Source organism: Pieris rapae, chromosome 2 (assembly GCF_905147795.1).
Source record: "Pieris rapae chromosome 2, ilPieRapa1.1, whole genome shotgun sequence".
Classification (NCBI taxonomy): Eukaryota; Metazoa; Arthropoda; class Insecta; order Lepidoptera; family Pieridae; genus Pieris; species Pieris rapae.
In genome coordinates, this window is record NC_059510.1 from 11,130,026 (window position 1) to 11,151,317 (window position 21,292).

General features: G+C 34.5%; 2 protein-coding genes across 6 annotated transcripts; one reads left to right on the forward strand and one right to left on the reverse strand.

Moving 5' to 3' along the window:
• The first annotated feature begins 5,778 nt into the window (after positions 1 to 5,778).
• LOC123689830 (chymotrypsin-1-like) lies at positions 5,779 to 14,156 on the forward strand. 4 transcript variants are annotated; one of them, XM_045631496.1, is made up of 6 exons: positions 5,779 to 7,071; positions 11,825 to 12,241; positions 12,511 to 12,697; positions 12,795 to 13,035; positions 13,430 to 13,591; positions 13,980 to 14,156. In XM_045631496.1, the coding sequence occupies exons 3-6, from the start codon at positions 12,582 to 12,584 to the stop codon at positions 14,133 to 14,135; spliced, it is 675 nt and encodes a 224-aa protein (XP_045487452.1). In that variant the 5' UTR covers positions 5,779 to 7,071; positions 11,825 to 12,241; positions 12,511 to 12,581; the 3' UTR covers positions 14,136 to 14,156. The 4 variants fall into 4 exon arrangements, with proteins under 4 accessions (XP_045487452.1, XP_045487458.1, XP_045487451.1 ...); XM_045631502.1 differs by having other exon boundaries at positions 11,825 to 12,003; XM_045631495.1 differs by having other exon boundaries at positions 11,811 to 12,697.
• Positions 14,157 to 14,862: 706 nt separating this feature from the next.
• Positions 14,863 to 20,265, reverse strand: LOC123689813 (chymotrypsin-2-like). 2 transcript variants are annotated; one of them, XM_045631452.1, is made up of 5 exons: positions 20,199 to 20,265; positions 17,743 to 17,908; positions 16,584 to 16,830; positions 15,417 to 15,566; positions 14,863 to 15,035 (listed from the first exon to the last, which is right to left on the reverse strand). In XM_045631452.1, exons 1-5 carry the CDS (start codon positions 20,254 to 20,256, stop codon positions 14,880 to 14,882), a joined length of 777 nt encoding a protein of 258 aa, XP_045487408.1. In that variant the 5' UTR covers positions 20,257 to 20,265; the 3' UTR covers positions 14,863 to 14,879. The 2 variants fall into 2 exon arrangements, with proteins under 2 accessions (XP_045487408.1, XP_045487412.1); XM_045631456.1 differs by lacking the exon at positions 20,199 to 20,265 and adding an exon at positions 19,387 to 19,490.
• Positions 20,266 to 21,292: the final 1,027 nt, after the last annotated feature.

Here is a 21,292-nt window from a genome sequence, read left to right on the forward strand (position 1 = left end):
AAGGCGTTGGGCAAGGCAATCCACTTTCCCCAAAACTCTTCACAGCAGTGTTAGAAAATATATTCAAGAACTTGGGCTGGAAGCATTTTGGAATCAGTATTAACAAATTGAACCTTAATCATTTCAGATTTGCTGACGACATAGAGCTAGCTTTATCCGGGATTTAAACTGAGACCTATTTTTTTATAGAAAGGGGGGCAAACTGGCAGGAGGCTCAAATACATCCAATTCAATTGTCGTATGGGTATGGGTTCGAAGTTCGAATCCTCTGCACTAAAAGACTAATATTTCTGTACGGTGAAGGAATACGCCGTAAAGAAATGGGCGTGCCTTTTACAAGAAGTAGATGAAGTGTGTCAAGCACATAAGGCTTATATATAAAAAAACTGCTTTGATACAGAAATCGGATCACCATTTTATTGTTTATCTATATTTACAGTCTTTTGATCGTATGTTTATGCTTTACAAATAATCGTACCCCCAATGAGGGAAAATGTATTATGACCCCCTTTCAGACCCTATATTGTTAACATTATTTTCAAATTGATTCGATTAAAATAAGAATGAAGAGTAAATAATAATATATTTTTTTAATTTCATGATATTAAACTTTATAATGTTATCTAAATAGGTTTTGCTGGTAATTAATTTAGCTGATGAATTCCTACGATAACATTTTAATTAAGTGTATAGTTTTAATATAAAAAAAACAATTAACAATTCAATTTGTTCACGCCATCCAATCACCTTAGTCCTCTCTGTCCTCATTTTCTGTCCCAACCGCACCCGTTCCTTAAACACCACTCTCTCTCTCTCTCAATATTAAAGTGTGGAAGGAGGGGACTATGAGACTTGCGCCCGCGCCTCAGAGAGAAGCCACTACCGCCGTCGCGAGGTCACGCTTGCTCACTTCTATTACTGTATTTACGCTACCGCAGAGTACCAAGTACTTACCGCTTAATATTCTATGCGTGGTCTTCTCCCACGGAGACAAGTGAAGTGCCTGAGGACTAAATGTGAGTCGTGTTTCCCATATTTCTTCTTCTTTTTACGCCGCATTCCACTTGCCCCTCGGCCCACCTTTTCTTGGTCTCCGCCATTACATTGTTTGGTCCTTTTCGAGCCGCGATATACTATTTTAGTTTGTTTCAAATCGCGATTTGATTTGATTTAATTTAATTTAATATATATATATCTTTGTCATTATGGAGACTCGTAAAGCGGCTTCTGAGAAACAAGGCGCTAACAGTTCGCTTGAAATTGATCGAGCCGTTTTAATTGCAAAACGAGACAATTTATTTTCACGTGTACAAGACTTGTATGATAGGTCAAAGAAAACCTCGCAGGAGGCTGACATAAATTCTTTTTTATCGGGTATGATATCAATTGATAATATTCGGGATTCGTTTTGTGAAACAGTGAGTAAAATAAATGTTATCGAATTAACTATTAATCCCTTATACACTGTCAATTTTAATTGCATGAATTCATTTGAAGACATGTATTGTCACTGTAAATTCATTTTTGAGAAATTTAATAAATTTGTTGTAGGTAGGAATGATTTATCTGATGCAAACCAACACCAACGCAAATCGTTTCACTTACCAAAGTTGGAATTAATGATTTTCAACGGTGATGTCATTAAGTGGCCGTTATTTTACGAATCCTTTAAACGTACCATTCATGAAAATCCTGATCTTACAGATCACGAACGAATTCAATATTTAATAAGTAAATTATCTGATTCGGCCCTCTCTGTTTGTGCAGGTATAATTCCAAATGCTGAAAATTATGCTTTAATTTGGCAAACGCTTATAAACAAATACCATGACAAACGAAGTTTGGGTTCAGCTTATATGCAAAAGATTCTAGACTTCAAACCGCTTACCACCGCTTCACATAAAAATTTACAATTGTTTCTTGACAATTACTGCACCGCAATATCAAGTTTAGAATCATTGCAATTAGAAAATTTAGCTGATTTTATATTACTATATTTATCATTGAAGAAATTAGATTCTAGTACAATTCGTTCCTTCGAATTACATAATATTAACAACCCTACAATACCTAGTTATAAAGATTTAATTGCATTCGTACGTGAGCATAATAGAATAGCTCAGCATTTGGATACTACTCGCACATTCGATAACAAACCGGTTTCTTCGCGTGCGTTTGTGTCGCTTACAGAGAAGCGGTCTAATTGTTCATTTTGTAAACGCATCGATCATTTTAATTTATATAAATGTAATTCATTTAACGAATTGTCTATAGATGATAAATACACTTTTATCAAAAACAATAAAGGGTGTTTTAACTGTTTAAGTTTATCGCATATGTTAAATAAGTGTAAGTCTGCATGGAATTGTCGTAATTGCCGCATGAGACATCATTCTACGCTGTGTCGTAATGCGACTGTTTCTCAAGAAAACATGCACGCTAATAACTTGAATCGCATGAGCAATGCAACTGCGCCGCTTGCTGGGCCTCCCGCTAATAATACACCTAATTTACCTCCACGCAGCGACAATCAGCCGATTAATAACTCAAATATTTCACTTTGTAATATTCGGCCGGCTATTTCCGAAAGTAATAATACATGTTTATTAGGTACGGCGCAAGTATATATATATGATTTAAATGGTAAACCACATACAGTTCGTGTTTTAATTGATTGTGCGTCTCAAGCACTTTTATAACCATGAAATGTTGCAAAATATTAAATTTAAAGGTTACTAAATTTTCGAATAAGTTTGTAAAAGGTATAGGTTCCGCTTCAAATCCGATAATAGGAGAAGTTTCTACCGTTCTTTCTTCTCGGATTAATAATAATTCTATACCTTTAAATGCCTTTACTATAGACAAAATAACAGACTGTTTACCGGTGGCACAAGTTAAAAAGTCTTCGCTGAAACATTTAAACAATATTACTTTGGCGGATGAAAATTATTTTCATCCGTCAGAGATAGAGATACTTATTGGTGCACCGCATTACGCCGATATAATGTTGTCGGGTCGTGTTACTGGCGCACCTGGCACTCCTACCGCTTTCGAAACAATATTCGGGTATATTATCATCGGTAACGTCCCCTTATTGGGTTCTGATTGCACCAATAACTGTAACAGTTATACCGCTATTTCGCTGTGTTCTTTAGTAGAACAACCGCAGTTAGAAAATTTAATAAAAAAGTTTTGGCATTTAGAAGAGGTGCAATGTTCTGTCCCTTTGAGTCCAGACGCTATTAAGAATGAACGCATATTTACCAATACTTTTTCTCGCGATTCCACTGGTCGCTATACAGTGAAGTTACCTTTTTCAGAGAGTCCAGCCGTTTTAGGAAACTCTTATGATATGGCTAAGCAACGATTTTATTTTCTTGAGCGTAAAATGTCAGCATCAAAGGAACTTCGTTTGGAATATGATGCAATTATTACAGAATACATCAATAAGGGTTACATTTCATTAGTGGAAAGTGATAATAAAAACCAAGGTTATTATATTCCACATCATGCTGTTGCGAGGTTGGATAAGACCTCCACGAGATGGCGCATGGTGATGGACGCTAGTGCAAAAACATCTTCTGGTTTATCCTTAAATGATATTTTGTATATAGGAGATAGTCTACAAAGCGATCTTTTTAATATTTTGTTAGACTTTCATTTGTATAAATTTGCCTTTATTGCGGACATAAAACAAATGTATTTACAGGTTTGCGTTTCAGAAAGTGACCGTAAATATTTAAAAATTTTGTTTCGCTTTAATTCAACTTCACCGCTTTGTGTTTATCAGTTTAATCGTGTTTGTTTCGGTTTACGCTGTAGCCCTTTCCTTGCAATGAGAGTCTTACGCCAGCTGTGCTATGATGAAAAAGTACGTTTTCCTACCGCTATTCCTATAATTGAAAATAACACGTACGTCGATGATGTTTGTTACTCTGTGCCTTCCTTACCTGTCGGGTTAAGACTTTGCGAAGAACTTCGGGAGCTCGTTAAGGCTGGGGGTTTTGAACTTGTAAAATGGGCCAGTAATACGTCGGAGCTTATTGAAAAATTATCGTCTTCAGATCGTCAATTAGGAAAAATAGATTTTGATGGTTCAGAAAATAATTTAAAAGTTCTTGGTTTACAATGGTCTCCAATCACTGATGATTTTATGTACGCGGTTTCGATTAACCATAATAACCCTGTGACTAAGCGTAAGATTTTGTCTTTAATAGCTCGACAATTTGACGTCCTAGGACTAATAGCACCAGTTATACTTTACGCTAAACTAATTATACAAAAATTACATATTCTTAAAATAGGCTGGGATGATCCACTTCCTTCGGCTATAGTTAATGATTGGCATGTCTATATTCGGGAGCTTCAATGTTTACGACAGCTACGAGTTCCACGACATTTGGGGGTTGAGGAAAAATCTACAATTTCCATCATTGCCTTTGCGGATGCCAGTGAAAAAGCCTACGGCGCTACTGTTTATTTAAAGACGAACAACACTTTAAACTCTCCGCCTATTATTCGCTTAATATGTGCTAAGTCGAAAGTTGCTCCGCTTAAAACCATTTCCGTTGCTAGACTAGAACTTTGCGCATGTTTACTCATGTCTACGCTAGTTCAGCGGGTAATAGATACTTACAATAAACGCCACGTCATTAATGACATTTTTTGTTTCATTGATTCAATGGTTGCATTACATTGGATTTCCGCATCTCCGCACCGCTTTAAGACCTTTGTTGCTACTCGCATTACAAAAATAGTTTCTCATATTCGACCTGAAAAATTTCACCATGTTGCGGGTGATCAAAATCCTAGTGATTGTCTATCTCGCGGCTTATCACCCACTGCATTTGTAAATAATTCTACTTGGTTCACTGGCCCAAAATGGTTAGAATTGGAATCATCTGAGTGGCCAATTACATCTCTAAACTCTGAAACAGCTGTTGATATAGAAGAAGAAAGAAAAATAGTCTCTACTCCTGCTACAGTGTGGAGTGATCCAAACCCAATTTTAGAACTGTCTCATCGAGTTTCTTCTTGGTCATTGTTTCTCCGTACAGTGGTATGGATATACCGTTTTCTAAAAAGACTTCCTAGATCTACTAATATCTCTGCTGACGATATTAGTTATGCTGAAATACAGATATTTAAGGTTTTACAAAAGGTATATTTCTATGATGTCATCTATAGCCTTAAAACTAGTGGCCGCTGCTCGCGTTCTATTCAAAGATTATGTCCCTTTCTAGATGCTGATGGGTTGATAAGGGTTGGTGGTAGATTAAAAAATGCCAATCTACAGTATGATCAGCAGCATCCTATTTTGTTACCCCGAAAGGACAGGATACTTGAGTTAATTATTTCCTATTATCATCGTCATAACTGTCACGCTGGTCCAGTCACTTTAATGGCGATTCTCCGACAACGTTATTGGATACTATCGTGCCGCAGCATAGTGCGATCAGTTATACATAAATGTAACTTTTGTTTTAAAGCAAATCCTCATCCTATTATACCGCTCATGGGTGACTTACCAGACTATCGTGTAAACGAATCTAAAGCTTTCGTCCATACCGCTGTAGACTATGCTGGTCCTATTTCAATAATTCCTTATCGAAAACGTGGAGTCCGCTCTATGAAGGCTTATCTTTGCATTTTTGTTTGTATGGTGGTTCGAGCTGTACACGTTGAGCTTACTACAGACCTTAGTACCAGTTCATTTCTTTCTGCATTCAAGCGATTTATTGCGCGTCGTGGCGCTATTTCTGTTCTTTATGCAGATAATGCAAAGAATTTTGTTGGAGCAAAAAATGCATTATCAGATATATTTACACTTACAAACTCGATTGAATTTCATGATACATTTGCCACTGAGCTTGCAAATAATCGTATACAGTGGAAGTTCAATCCTCCTCGAAGTCCTCATTTTGGTGGCTGTTTCGAAATATTTGTTAAGGCTTTTAAGAACCATTTGCGTCGTGTGGTAGGTGAACAGTTACTAACGTATGAAGAAATGTTAACTGTTCTTACACAAATTGAATCAGTTATCAATTCTCGACCGCTTACACTTTTAAGTGAGGATCCATCTGAGCTCACAGCTTTAACTCCAGCTTACTTCTTGATGTCATCACCAGTAAAATTTATACCCGCTAGAATGAAAGTAGATGATGAACCAGTTTCACTTTTAAAACGATATGCGTTGTTGGATGGTATGATACAATCATTCAGTAATCGATGGAAATTGGAATATCTCCATTTGCTACAGTCGAGAACAAAATGGAATACACAAGCCAATCCTGTCACAATAGGTACAGTTGTAGTTATAGTGACAGATAACGTTTCTCCACTTTCTTGGCCTTTGGGAAAGGTAATGGAAATTTATCCCGGAAAAGATGGAATTTGTAGAGTAGTTTTAGTCAAAACTGCAACGGGAATTTATAAAAGGCCTGTTGTGCGTTTATGCCCATTACCGAACCAATAAAACTGCCTACAAAACCGCTTACAAAACCGCTTTAAAACCGCTTACAAAACAATTTACAAAACCGCTTTAAAACCGCTCGATCAACCGCTTAATACACCGCTCTCCAAACTGCTTTATGAATCTTTTACAACCCGCTTTACAAAATCGCTTTACAAACCGCTAAACAAACTCATATAGTTCTATGATCTTTTTTACCAATCGCGAATATCAATTTTCTTTTCTCATTGTTATTACTATTATTTTTTTTTGTCTTTTTATTATCATTTCTCTTTATAAAAAACCTAAAGGTTTTTTAGGCCGGGGGCAATGTTCACGCCATCCAATCACCTTAGTCCTCTCTGTCCTCATTTTCTGTCCCAACCGCACCCGTTCCTTAAACACCACTCTCTCTCTCTCTCAATATTAAAGTGTGGAAGGAGGGGACTATGAGACTTGCGCCCGCGCCTCAGAGAGAAGCCACTACCGCCGTCGCGAGGTCACGCTTGCTCACTTCTACTACTGTGTTTACGCTACCGCAGAGTACCAAGTACTTACCGCTTAATATTCTATGCGTGGTCTTCTCCCACGGAGACAAGTGAAGTGCCTGAGGACTAAAGGTGAGTGGTGTTTCCCATATTTCTTCTTCTTTTTACGCCGCATTCCACTTGCCCCTCGGCCCACCTTTTCTTGGTCTCCGCCATTACACAATTTATATTCAAACAAGTTGATTTGATTTTAATAACTCTTTTCGAGGGCACTGAAGTGAGAGAGCATCTCGTCCAATATAAATTAAATATTAAGTATTTAATATTTAGTTTATATATTAAATACTTAATTATTTATATATTTTATTATAAGTATTTCTCGTACAAATAAAAGGTTAATAACGTATGATACGTGAGAGATTTATGTAGGATTTATGAGCCGAATCTAAATCGTACCATTTAATGCAAATACATCTAAAATTTTCAAAAATATCTGTTTAAAAATAAAACCGTTTATAAATAAATATTAATAATTTCAATAATTTTTAAAGTTGAATTAATGTTTCCAAACCTGGTTGGCATGATTATAATCTTCATTAGGAATGATGGAATCTGTGAGAGTACTTTAAAAGTGTGAAAAATCTGGAACTTGATTGTAGTTTTATGAATCAAAATCTCTAATTATTTCATATGGAAATACACCTTTTTTTGTCAGTCAGCATTTTGATAATTCTTTAAAATTATAATTATTTTAACTTTTTGCTTAACTTTACGTTTTAGTAGCTTAGATACATCACTATTATTGATTTTAAGTACCTATAAAATGATATGTACATATATTTCTTTATTTTGCGGAAGAACTTCCACCCGACCTTCATCAAATTAAGGCATGTATGATAAAATGTGCATCATAATGACTGAAATTGTGCAAAAAAATTGGTATAGTGTAATATGTACTCTATATTCTCTCAAAAAAATTGGTATAGTGTAATATGTACTCTATATAGTACTCAATGTAGGTACTCTATATTTTTCTGAACAAAGTTTATGTATGACCCTAACAAATTCCCCAATCGTGGTAATTCGTTGAATCCCCACACAATTTTTTTACAAATATAACAATGATTAGATTTCTTATCTATATCTGGTTGTATTGGTGATATTTAACTTGCGACTTTTTAGTAACCGGTTTTTTTAACGGTTATTTTCAAATTATCTTTCAGTGATTTTTAATTTACGTTGAAATTTATCAAAACTTAATTTACTTTCAGATACAATATCACCCCACCAATTCTTTTATAATATATATGTTTTCAATAGTTTTTTGATAGTAAATTAAACGCTCAGATATTGAAAAAGTGACATCTTTGCCACCTATTATTCGGCTGTCTCCATCCGAAATGTTCTCTTTGCCTATAAAACATACTTCATTTTATTGGGTTACATGATTTTATAAGGTTCGTACTCATAAATCTGAGTTGCAATTATTTTCATTTTAATGTATCTTCTTGTTCAAAATGAATGTAATGGATAGTGTATTCTTTTGGATCGACGAAATTTGCACAATATTGCGTATAAAAAATATATAATTAAATAAGTTTTATCTTACCAAATAGTCCTTGGGACAAGAGAAGTAATATTCCTAAATGAAAAAATATTTTTATTACAGTCCTGTCTTGAATGTAACATTTCTTATTTTCAACAACATATTTATACTAAACTTTAAACGTGAATAAATGCCAAAAACATATTTTTTGGTAAGCACGTTTTTCTCGGACTTGTACATATGTTTGTCACTTAATGGAAATTGTAAGATTTTGAAGAAAGAAAGGAAGTAAAAGCTAATTTCACAAGTAAATAAAAAAATAATCTTAAATTTTATGTTAAAGCATAATTGGGCAAGAAGCAGGTGGCGATCGCTGTCAATATCAGCGATTTCGATCATCGAGCAACCTCTTCCTGCCTAGGAATTAGATTTTAGAAATAGGATTTTTCCATAGTATTTTAATTGTATTCGAGAGGTGTAAGTGATAACAATTATATAAATTACAATATTGTCATTTATCCTTGAACTAATAAAGTTTTTTTATTAAAAAAAAAACTTTTAAATATCGTCGTGATTTGTCTGGCGCAGCCGGTAAGATATACGTCGTGATCCTGTGCCTGTGATCACCTAAAATCGGTCTGGGTATAGGGTTCTATATATTTTACAACCAAATAAATTTGTCATGATAGCGCGATCGGTAAAAAGTGATGATTATTATCTAAATATAATTTTATATAATTTTTTTTCTGTTGGATGGGAGTTGTGGTGTCACCTCTACATAATCTATATTTTGCAGATCTGTATCTAATAAGGAAAATTTATTGAAATATAGAGTATTATTCGAGCATTCATTTGTTTAATTACTCATCTTCCCGAGCCTTACAAATTGACCCTTATAACTGCTGCGCTTTTTAATAAGGTCAGCTACTTTGGTTTTTTCAGAATATTGATTAATCGTGCTCGAAGGATCAATGATAATATCAATGAAAATAAAAGGATAAAAGGAAAGTTAAGAATAACTTATGTTAAGAAAAAACGTTTATAAATTAAAACAAATTGTTTACTTATACAGAGGTGTAATCGGAATGACAAATTAATAATGAAAGTTAATAGATGCCTTGTTCCGCTTGTAGATATGACATCTGCTGTGTAGTTCGTAATGAATATGTTTAGGCGCTATGCATCAAGAATTTCATTTATTGTATACACTCATTTATCCAGTCGTAGTATATACAAATACGTCAGTTAAGCATCGAGCGCACTGTATCCCCCAGGATACTATGCCCACTTGTTTTCCATTCCTCACTAGAGGTCCGCCAGACTCACCCTGAAATTTATTTAATACTGCATTCGAACGCCTTTGTGATTCAATAAAAGTATGCAATATTATATTTACGTTTATAGCACTATTAAAACGTAACAATACAGCCGCGCTTCAAATTGTATCTGTGTTAAAGAATGAACAAAGATCAATCTTATTTTACAAGAAGGTAAACCATCTTGGGTCTTAGAGATGATGTGATAAGTATTGATTTGACTATAGAACTAAAACACTTAATCTTCGTGAGTGCGTGGCAAGTCTTAATAATGATAGACTGTATTATACTAGTTCGTATAGTATACGCGTTCTGATTCTCTATTTCTGAAAATATGTTTTTTCATAAGTGCTTAGCAGTCAATGAAAGTACGACTAACACGGTCAATGTGCGGTCCGCGACAAAAATGTTCCATCCAACTAATCGTACACCTTTTATGAAAGATAAATACATAAAAGACAAATCGTAGAAAACTATAAACAAAATTAGGTTAAGAATATTAAAAATAACAAATTAGTTAATAAAACGTTAAGTCCTCTTATCCAAAGAAAACTACCACAGCAGCAGCATATTACATTGCATTATTTACATATTAAAGGGGATGGACGAAGGACAACAAATTGATGAAACCATGAAAGAAATAGCTTCCAATCGGGTCGATCATGTCATTCTCCTCCATAAGCTATTAGCGCTAGGAATTCGTGGGGATCTATACGGATGGATCAAATCGCTTGTAACTAATAGAAGGCAGGCGGTAGTAACGGGTGGACATAAGAGCATTTATAAATGTGACATCCCAGAGGAAAGGACGGTATTACAACATGATTCAGGGGGATATACCTCCTAAACCATGGTTTTCTACTTTGACGCTTGGTAAAGATATTACTTCGACACTTATACGTATGAGGCTGGGCCATGCATGCATACCCTTGCATTTGGCAAGGCTTAACCTTTTGCCTGACGACACATGTGAGTGTGGCAATGACGTTGGGGATTTTAACCATATATTTTTTGCCTGTAATAGACATGACCGTTCCGCTTTTATTTCCTCGCTTTTATCCATAAATATTCCTTTTCCTACTTCTATTTCTGTCCTTTTATCTAATATAAATATTGATGTATATATAAAATTTTAGCCAGTTTCATTTTTCTTAACAATATAAAATTATAACCTATGTTTTATGTATATACGTACTTATAATAAAATGTATCTGATCCTTTTCCAAATTCCGTACTAATTTCCTATCCAATAAACCTAATAATGCACTTCCTAACTTTTGTACATGGCTGACGCACAAACCGTGCAGGCCTAGAAAGGGTCCTTTTGTCCTTTTGTCCTTGTGAAAAGTGCCAATATTTAAAGTCGTTCTACCCCAGACATTCGTCCGGGAAAGAAAACCTTTTTGTAATATAATACTGACATATGTTGCTTAGTTACACAATACACTAACCTACAGGACCGTCGCGTCCTCCTTCCGTACCAGTGAAAAAATAAAACAATTTTAAAATAAATTCATTATAAAAACAAAAAATATTAAAAACAAATTATGGCTATCAAGAAACTACTTCAAGGCTATGTAATTAATACGCACAATAACAATAAATAAGCTAGTTAATTAAACATTAACTAATTACAAGAAAGATACCTAATTAATTCATGAGGTTTTGGTAAAAAACAAAAAAGAGAAAATTAACATCTATGTTAATAATCATATTTTATAAATGAATGATATTTCTAAAACGTGTGGTTTTTCTCTTTACTTATTTAAACTACACAATCACTTTTTATTATATAATTATTGATAGTTTTTAAAATATCTCTACATAAATTGCTCAAGTAACCGTAACGGTAGTATACGTAACGAACCTATTATTTGTACGAGAGACGACTTTATATTTAAAAGCTACAATGCGGACGAGCTGCTCTCTACATTGCTTCGTTTGGTCTTCGTTGGAATGATGTCATAACTGTTATCGCTTTGAGCTGGAAAGACTAAACTCGAAGTCAGCTCTCCTTATCAAGTCCTGGTAACCGCGAGTGCCTGCAGTCGAGATCCATGAGAACCGCGACCGATGTGCCATTTTACGTGAGGAACGACGATCTCCACCACAACCTGGAGCTCTTCACCATAACCCAAAGGATAAGGCTGGCGACTACATGCGACTTCGACGTTAAAATACCAGCAGCATCACTACCACAATGTATGAATAAACGTTCGGGTAACACACATACAATTCAATAATATTTATCTATATCATAAAACACAAAAACCATTTTTTTTAATTTACGTATTTTACATATTTTTCCATTTAATTATGTAGATTTTTAGTAGGTATAAATATTCTGTTGAAAATGAGAAATTTCAAAGCAAGGACAGGCCTCCAAGGAAAATGTTTCTACATTTTGTAATATTACTTCTTCTGTCCCAGGGACTTTTTGGTAAGATAAATTTCTTTTTTTTTAATTCTACCCAATTCTGTATAGTTTTACGATGGATACAGACACGACTCGTTTGTTGTCGTAACCGATGATGGTACTATTTCGAAAGAATTTTAATCTCTATGAGAATTATTTAATTTCACACTATCTGCAACATCTTGACAACAATGAATTCTTTCTTTTGTTACTTTGTTATGCCGTTTCACGTGCACAGAATATTAAACCTACACGCACGAATCGTAGCCGAATAAAATATAATTCTTTCACAGGCGAAGTGAAGGTTTCGGAAGCTATAGATTGAGACAGCCGAATAATAGGTGGCAAAGATGCCACTCCAGGCATGGCTACTTACCAAATTTCAATTCGTGTTCGTAGTGGAAACCAAGAATGGCACAGTTGCGGAGGGTCCATTTTAAACGAAGAGTACGTGTTAACTGCAGCTCATTGCATTTATGAGTAAGTAGATTTTTCTTTTCTATTAATATATTAGTTAGTTGCATATATGAGTTTAATAAACTATAATAATAGTTTATTTATTTTCAAAAACTTTTAGGACAGACATGAAAGATATGTCAATAGTCGTTGGCACTCACACGATTGATAAAGGCGGCGACCGATACAAGATTAAGAAATTGATCCCTCATGAGGAGTATTCTGATCCACTTGATATAGGCATCATACAGATCGAAGGTAAAATCAAATACAGCGATAAGATTCAACCCATTGAGTTATTAAAAGAAATGGCACCCGTTGGAAAGAAATGTCTCTTGACTGGCTGGGGATACACGGATTATGTAAGTAAGATTAATATATTTAATTTTTAATGTTTTGGGAAAAATATTAGTGTTCTATTACTGTGTGCTTTAAATAATAGAGGATTCTATTTTTGCTCAATATTAAGGACTCATATACAAAAATTAATTGTGTTAGATGTTAATTGCTATGTAAGTGTAACTTGTTAATGAAATGGCCCGTGCGCCTGTTTTATATCTATTCCCTACTCTGACTCGACCATCCCATTTCGGGCTGTTGTTCAACTCAATTCCTAAACAACCGAACGAGTCAAATGAGTAATTATTGCACATGGGCACTTGTAGAAATATGCCAAACAATATGTTTAAAAAAAATTAAGAATTTATTTTAAACATATTGTTTTATATAAAATTAAAAAACTAACAATTGTTAAAGGATCGGAGTACTGTACCAAATAATCTTCAAATGTTGGAGTTCGAAACAATAAGCAATGATGACTGCACTAAACAATTAAAACGCTCGCCTTACCCGGATTTAGTGCCCGTAGACGCCGGACAACTCTGCGTTAAGCGTCCGAACAACAAAGGTGCATGCCATGTAAGTAATGAAATGTGCTACAATATTTTTAATTGTTGATAGTTTTACGTTACTATCGAGCTTTATTAATATGGTTTTAAAAAGTAGGTCATAATAATCATAGTACCTAGAATGGTGAATGTATTCAAAAGTTTCATATTCTTTGATTGCATTTAATACTCGTAGGGTAAAGTTAAAACATCGTGATCATGATTTCTTATCCTGATGGAAAGAAGACTGATCATCTTCAAAAACAAAAAAGCGATGAAATTTTTCGATCTGAGGCCAAAGCCTACAATCAATACACTTCTGGATTGTTGTCATTAATAAGAATATCAATAAGTGTGCATCAACAATATAGTACATTCCTGTAAATCAATATCTTTTAATATTAATATCTCTCATGCAGGGCGATTCCGGTGGTCCTCTTGTCATTCAGGACGATAAGAACAAAACTCTTCAAATAGGAGTCGTGTCCTGGGGAGTTTCCTGTGCCAAAGAATATCCTGATGTATTTGCTTCAGTCCATGGTTACTACGATTGGATTCAGAACAAAATGAAATGAATTAAAAAATAATTAATAATAGAACTGATCAAATAAAATATCATTTGAAATAAAATTATCTTTCATTTATAAAACAGATATTGATGATAATTTTATTCGTTATAAATAATTGCCCGCATTTTAAGTACGATTCATATTTTTGGATCCAATCGCTACTTGAATTGTCAGGAGCAGTGTTTTATTTGAGGCGTGTCTGTCGAAATATGTATTTATCGTTCGTTCGTACGATAAACTTTACAGGTCTAATGTGGATCGGAAGTTGATCGCCTTCGGTGATGGCGATTTTCTTTACTGATTATGATTATTCTTTCTGTTTATAGCAACAAGAAAAAAAACACTTACATTCTTAATAAAAAGAACTACTATAAATATGTATTACTTCTATTCAAAATTACAGAGATTGGGCGGGATACTTTGAAGCCGTAGTGTTAATGTAATGACATGTCACATGAAATTTTAGCTATAAATTTATAATTGTTATTGGCTTTTCAAAAACCACTGCAAATCCACGGAAACCCACATCTCTACACCAAGGGATAGATGCAGCTCAGAAAGGGATTGGTCGTGGATTCGAACCGATATATCTGACTCTTCTTAAATTATTATCCAAAAGAGAAGTAACGACAATGGAAAAACTTCTGTCTTATTGGGCTTAAATTGAACTAGATTTAGGCTATCTTATTAACTACTAACTATATATGGGAACTAAAAGACGTCTGTACTCAATGCAAATATTTATTCATTTTAATTCTTGCTCATTGTATTTTTTATCCAATCAACGAAAGAGTAGACTCTAGTGTTGACATCGGGATGCACTCTGCTGTGACCACAGCTTCTTGTCCCCCAGGAAACCAGGGCAGCAATAGTTCCATTATTTACTAAAGGACCGCCGGAATCTCCCTGTGAAAGTGTGGTTGTCAAAAACTCAAATATATTCGATTTTTTCATTATATTTAACAGCACGTAGGAATATTTTGTCTATAATATATCATAATACTATTTTTTTTATTCCAAAATCAAATTCGATAAAGGCTTGGTAAATATCACTTATTAACAACATTATTTATAAAATAGACAGACAGACGGCAGACAGCTCTACGAATACGTTGCTTTGACTCGAAACATTCTGGCATTCAAAACCTGAATTCTATTGATGACGGTGGCTATGTTGAAGTGTGCCAACTATGACGTGAAAAACTCCCAGACTTATGTCAATAATTCAGGTAACATAAATAGTTATCAAAATATGACGAGCGAAGAACGTTGTGTAATTACTATTACCTGACAGCTTCCCTCTCGAGGTGGCGCGCGTGTGCAAAGATTTGAACGCAAAATCGGCTGTTTGTATAATTTATACTTTATCTTGCATTCTTTAACGGATATTGCATTTACTTCAACAATCTGAAGTTTATTTGGTAGTGGACCATCGCTCTGTAATCATTTCACTTTATGTTAGAAAGATATCGCCAGCTTAGATATTGCAGATACTCATTGATAATCAATAAGTGCTTTATAATATTAATCCGAATCGATCGATTTAATAGTACAATAGCAATAAGCATTTTTTTATAGCAGGACGCAAACCGGCAGGACGCTCTGCTAAGATACTGCTGCTTCCGAACGCTCACGTTGGTACGATCTTTTCTTGAGGAATCCTTAGTCCAATTGGTTCGGAAATATTATATATTTAACTTTATTTAGGTACACAGAATAGTAGTCTATCAGGCTGAGAAGCTAGATTGTCAAGAGCCTTTTCCTAAAAATGGACTTTATTTACTTAAAAGGGTTGGCATCTCCAACCGTGCCCTGGTGATAACTACTTCATAAATATCATCATGATATTGATGTGCGAGTGCGACAAATAGGACCAGGCTCCTGGTGGAAACCTGGTGCTATTTGTCTTAGCGAGATATTTGACTATTTTATGACTGAATTTTTCCCGATGCAATCTCTGCTCTAGCAACATGTCGGATAGCCTATCCCGGGACAACCTTATGTTAGTCACGATTTTACAAAAAAATAAAGAAGAATTGGTGAAATTTTATTCATCGCTCAAGCAATAAGGCAATATATGGATATATAAAATAAATAAATCAATGGCGCTACAATCTCTTTTTGGTCTTGTCCTCAGATTTCTGAATCTCATTCATGATCATATTTAAAAATAAGCAAGTAGGTGATTAGTCTCCAGTGCCTAACACACGTCGTTGACTATTTGGGTCTAAGACATGTCGGTTTATTCACGATGTTTTCCTTCACCGTTCGAGCAAATGTTAAATGCGTACATAGAAAGTCCATCGGTGCACATCCGGGGATCGAAACTAAGACCATAGGTAAGAGAGTCAGTCGCTGAAGCCACTAGGCCAACACTGTTCCCAATTACAAATTGGTAAAAAATTAAAAATCCAGAAGATTTGAACATAGATTGAGTGATGTATTTTAACTTACACTAATCCTGCCCCATCCTGTTAATGTCAGAGTTGCTCCTGAATTGATGTTAGTAGTAGGCAAATCCACTGGGTTCACTCTATCATTAAGTTCTATTCCAGGCTCGATTTTTATAAGGCTTATATCATTTGTAAAAAGTTTCTTGTCATACTTTTCGTGGATTATCACTTTATCTGGTGTATATTCTTTACCCATGTCAGACAGTTTATTGATTCCCACTACAACTTTGAAAGATTTGCTTGGACGACTGTAAATTCAAAAATTTCGATAAAAATGCTCATGGGTTGTGTTTAACAAAATATTGGAAAAAAGTATTTTAGAATCATAGTATCCTGTATGGTGGTGGGAATGAAAAAGTACCTCTTTCGCGGTCTCGCGAGACGATACAATCACGATATTACGACCTATCCGACATCAGGGTGTCGGTTTGGTGATGTTTTGCTATAGTGATCATTTCAGTTTTTTCTACTGTCCTTTTTCTATAAACGTAAAATATGGCGAGATATAAAAATTTTGGAAAATATATTTATCTTTTAACGTCAAAGATGTTATCTAACGCGTGTACATCTTTATATATATAATTATTGTGTGAGTGTGTATGTCACTGAACTTCTCTCAAACGACTGGACCGATTTTGACGAAATTTTTTGTGTGTGCTCAAGGGGATCTGGGAATGGTTTTGATTCACAATTTTGTCCGCTGGACAATGTTTTTTTAATTAATTTTTAATTTATTAGTAGTTGTTGATTTTGGAATGTTTTACATTGGATCCGACAGACGGCGCTACCATCGCAGTGTCAAATTTTAAATAATATTCGAATTTTAATTTTAGTCTGTACCGACCGTTAGAGCTGCGATCAAATTAAAAAAAAGTTTTGTTATCATTGTGTTATTGTAGACCATGTGCTGTATCGTTAGATATTGTCATAACATTTGAATAATAATTTTCATCAAAATGGTCCAGAATGTTTTAGCTTATTAAAAAAAGTTTGAAATTTTCAAATTAAAGTCCTGTAGACAGGACAACGTCTGTCGGGTCCGCTAGTAATTATATATAAGTATACACAGGTTTCTTTTATTTTAATGCTTTTCTATGCTTTGATTTATTTTCTGCGCTACATAATTAGTTATAATAAGTTGATTATTGCGTTGAACTTACTAAACCATACAGTGAGCAGCAGTTACCACCCATTTTTTATCTATGATGGATCCACCACAAAAGTGGCTACCCAAATTTTGGAGGGACACCTGATATTTTATAGCGCCATCTGGTGCGTCATCACCTCCCAGAATTTTGGGTTTAGCATCAATCCCAAGCTTTAGACCTAAAATAATTAATATTTATTTAATTATATTACTCATTAAATTGATACAATATTATTATTTTCAAAGATGCTCGCCATTTTTTCAAAGTAAAATCATTCAGTCCAATAAGACCTAAAATGACACTTTTGAACGTTAAATAAAAAATAAAATATAAAGATGATTTTAGTTACAAAATGGAGTATAAAACAGTGAATGAGATATAAATAAAATAACTACAGTTTATCGTATTATCGAATAAAAAGTTACAAAAATATGCAAAATTTCATCAGCAACCAAATGATTTGGCTTGGACTTTAAAATTATATACACGAATTTGATGATACAGATTATGTAGTTGTCTCGGGGACAAATTGTTGGACCGTCCATATGTATTTCGCTGCATAAGTAGCGTCTAAATATAAGAAAAAATGTATATCCTCTAATTTGTAATAAGCTTGGTTGCAGTGTACTTTAAAAAGACAATCCGTAAAATTAGTTTTAATATGTCACAAGGTATTTTATTGTAACATTTATTATAGTACTTGTGTTACTTTTAATGCCCTCTGGCATTGAGAGTATCCATGGGAGGCGGTATCACTTAACATCAGGTGAGCCTCCTGCCCGTTTGCCCCCTGCTCTATAAAAAAAAAACTTATAGTATATCAAATTATGAAAATGATGAAAATACAGATATCTTAGGAAGAACATGATGAATAAAACAACCTAATACGCATCAATTGACACAACATATAGACGAATAAATCTTTAAAACTATAACAGTAATATTAACTAAAAATACAATATTCTACTTGGAGCCGTGGCCTTTGGGTATCTCTGAACAATTAAGTGGTCGCGACAGGAAGCGTATGCTACCACAGAGACTATTTGGATTTCCGGAATGAAATTTTTGTAGGTTGTTCTTTGAGTTTTTCTCTAAAAAAACCTCAAACGTCGTATAAGTTTACAATTAAAATTAAGGGTTGTATGTATTTTTTTTTGCTTTATCATAAAACAGAAAAAAAACTAAAAAATAAGAGTTCAGGGGTGGACCCTCCATCACTTAGAGGGTTGAAATATAGGTAGTAGTCGATTCTCAGACTTACTTACTCATAAGAATCGGCCGTTTCGGAGGAGAATGGGTACGATTATTTTGGGGTTGTTGAACACGAGAATTTTATATTAGATTACGCCATTAAACAGGTAAATGTTTCGTATCGTTACGACATGGATGGTACCCCAAGTAACATTAAGTAGGCCCAGTTCCCAGTGAGTGTTACGTTACGTTAGATTTTTTTTTCTAAGTAGCGTTTATGGTTAGTTAAGATTAGCCAAAAATGGTATCATCTTTAATTCATTACATGATGTTTAAGTCTCTGTTGGGTTAAAGAATAAGTGCACCACATTATTGCATGGTACCCCATTGCAGAGTGATTTAAATACTCAGAAAGAAATTGGAGCCGTGCTTCGACAAATTTACCAAAAATTATAATACACTTACCAGAGGAGGAATTAAATAATATAATGAAAACGTATATCTCAAAAAGAAACATGGCAATAAAATGTTCATTTAATTCTGACGGTTATAATAAAAGTGATTAAATGAAAAAGACAATTAATACAAAATGATAAAAACCAATAAAATTAATTACATGAAAGCACATGACTCGTTATCAAAGAAATTAATGTTCTTACTTTTCCTTAATATTTGTAATTAGACATTTTTATTTATAAGAGTGTTTAATGGTTCTCGCTACCTACTTAATTGAAAACTAAAGAACAACTTAATAAATACACAAATAGGAATGAAAACAATAGTAATTCATGCGGTATCCCATGGCAAAATGGGATGGACACCGCTCGCAGGAACAATGGCAGATTTACCAACGAGGTTGTTGGTAGTGATTCGTAAAAAGTTAGAAAAGGTCAGGGAAAAAAGAGGTCTCACGGTGGTTCAATGAGCTTAAGATAGATGGTGGGGAACAGAAGAAGTTGGAGGAAAACAATGCTGAAATGATGGATCCAGGATGGATGGATTGCAGGTGGCCTTTACTCTATGCGTATTGAATAAAATAACATTTAGTATGTGTAACTTTAGTAAGATGGATAAATGTTTCATGGAAAATAAGGCTCAATGATTTTTATTTATTTACAATACACAACACATTTACTTAATTCCATTCCCAATAAATTTTTGTCTGACTTATTCATACTTCACAACTTATCCTCACAATTTCGATGAAAAAATGCCAAATATATCTGACATAACCTAAAAATTAATATTTCTCCATACACGAAAAGTATGTTACTTACCCCAAGTTAGTCCAATCGATGCCAGCAACGTAAAATAAAGTAACATTTTTAACTTCATACTCGTCAGAGACAGTACAAACAAGTAATCAAAAATTTATGTTTAAATTACAATAGTTATTTATCATAATTTCTAGATCAATTACCATATTTATTTTCAATACATATATCTACATACATTACTGTCTCAATGGCAATAGCCGAGTTAGTTAGAATTATATTCAAGGACAATTTCTTTACTATAAATGTCTATCTACAAAGATTTGAATTTAGTTTTTAAGCGCCATTTCAATAAATATAAGTCATGTAAATTTGCACTTCTTCTGAGTATGACACCCACGGCTAAATATTTGTTTTTATAGAACAGGGGGATAACGGGCAGAAGGCTTACCTGAAGTTAATTGATACCGCCGCCCATGCCAAAAGTCTCAATGCTAGAAGGCTCGCGAGTGCATTGCCGGCCTTTTAAGAATTGGTACGCTCTTTTCTTGAAGGGCTTTAAGTCGAATTGGTTCGGAAATACTTCAGTGGGCAGCTGTTTCCACAAAGTGGTGGTGCGCGGCAAAAACTGCTTTCAAAAACGCGCAGTTGTGGAACGGCGGACGTCGAGGTGATACGGGTGGAATTTCGTATTCTGCCTCGACCTTCGATGATGAAACTTAGCTGCAGGTTATAATCCGATTTTTTTAAATTTCTTCTGGATCCGTGATCCCACAAATCAAGAAGAAATCGCCACAGTGGCTCACAAATCTATACGGACGGCAACAAAACAAATATAGGAGTGGGCACCGCTTGGACGGAATGAGAAGATGGAATAGAAATAAATAGAAAGAATATAAAAATGGAGCCACACTGAACAGTATTTCAAGCTGAATTGACGGCACTACGAAACGCGACCTATACGATAGATAAAAACAAGCGTCACGCTAAAATATACAGTGACTCTAGGTCAGCACTAACGATCGATAGTGGACGATCTCTCGATTCCGAGGTAGCCGAGATCCGCCGGAGCCTGGAAGAGTGCTGCAGAAGACGAACTCATGTAACACTCTTTTGGGTAAAGGCGAAGATTGGTACGCTAGGGAACGAGAGGGCGA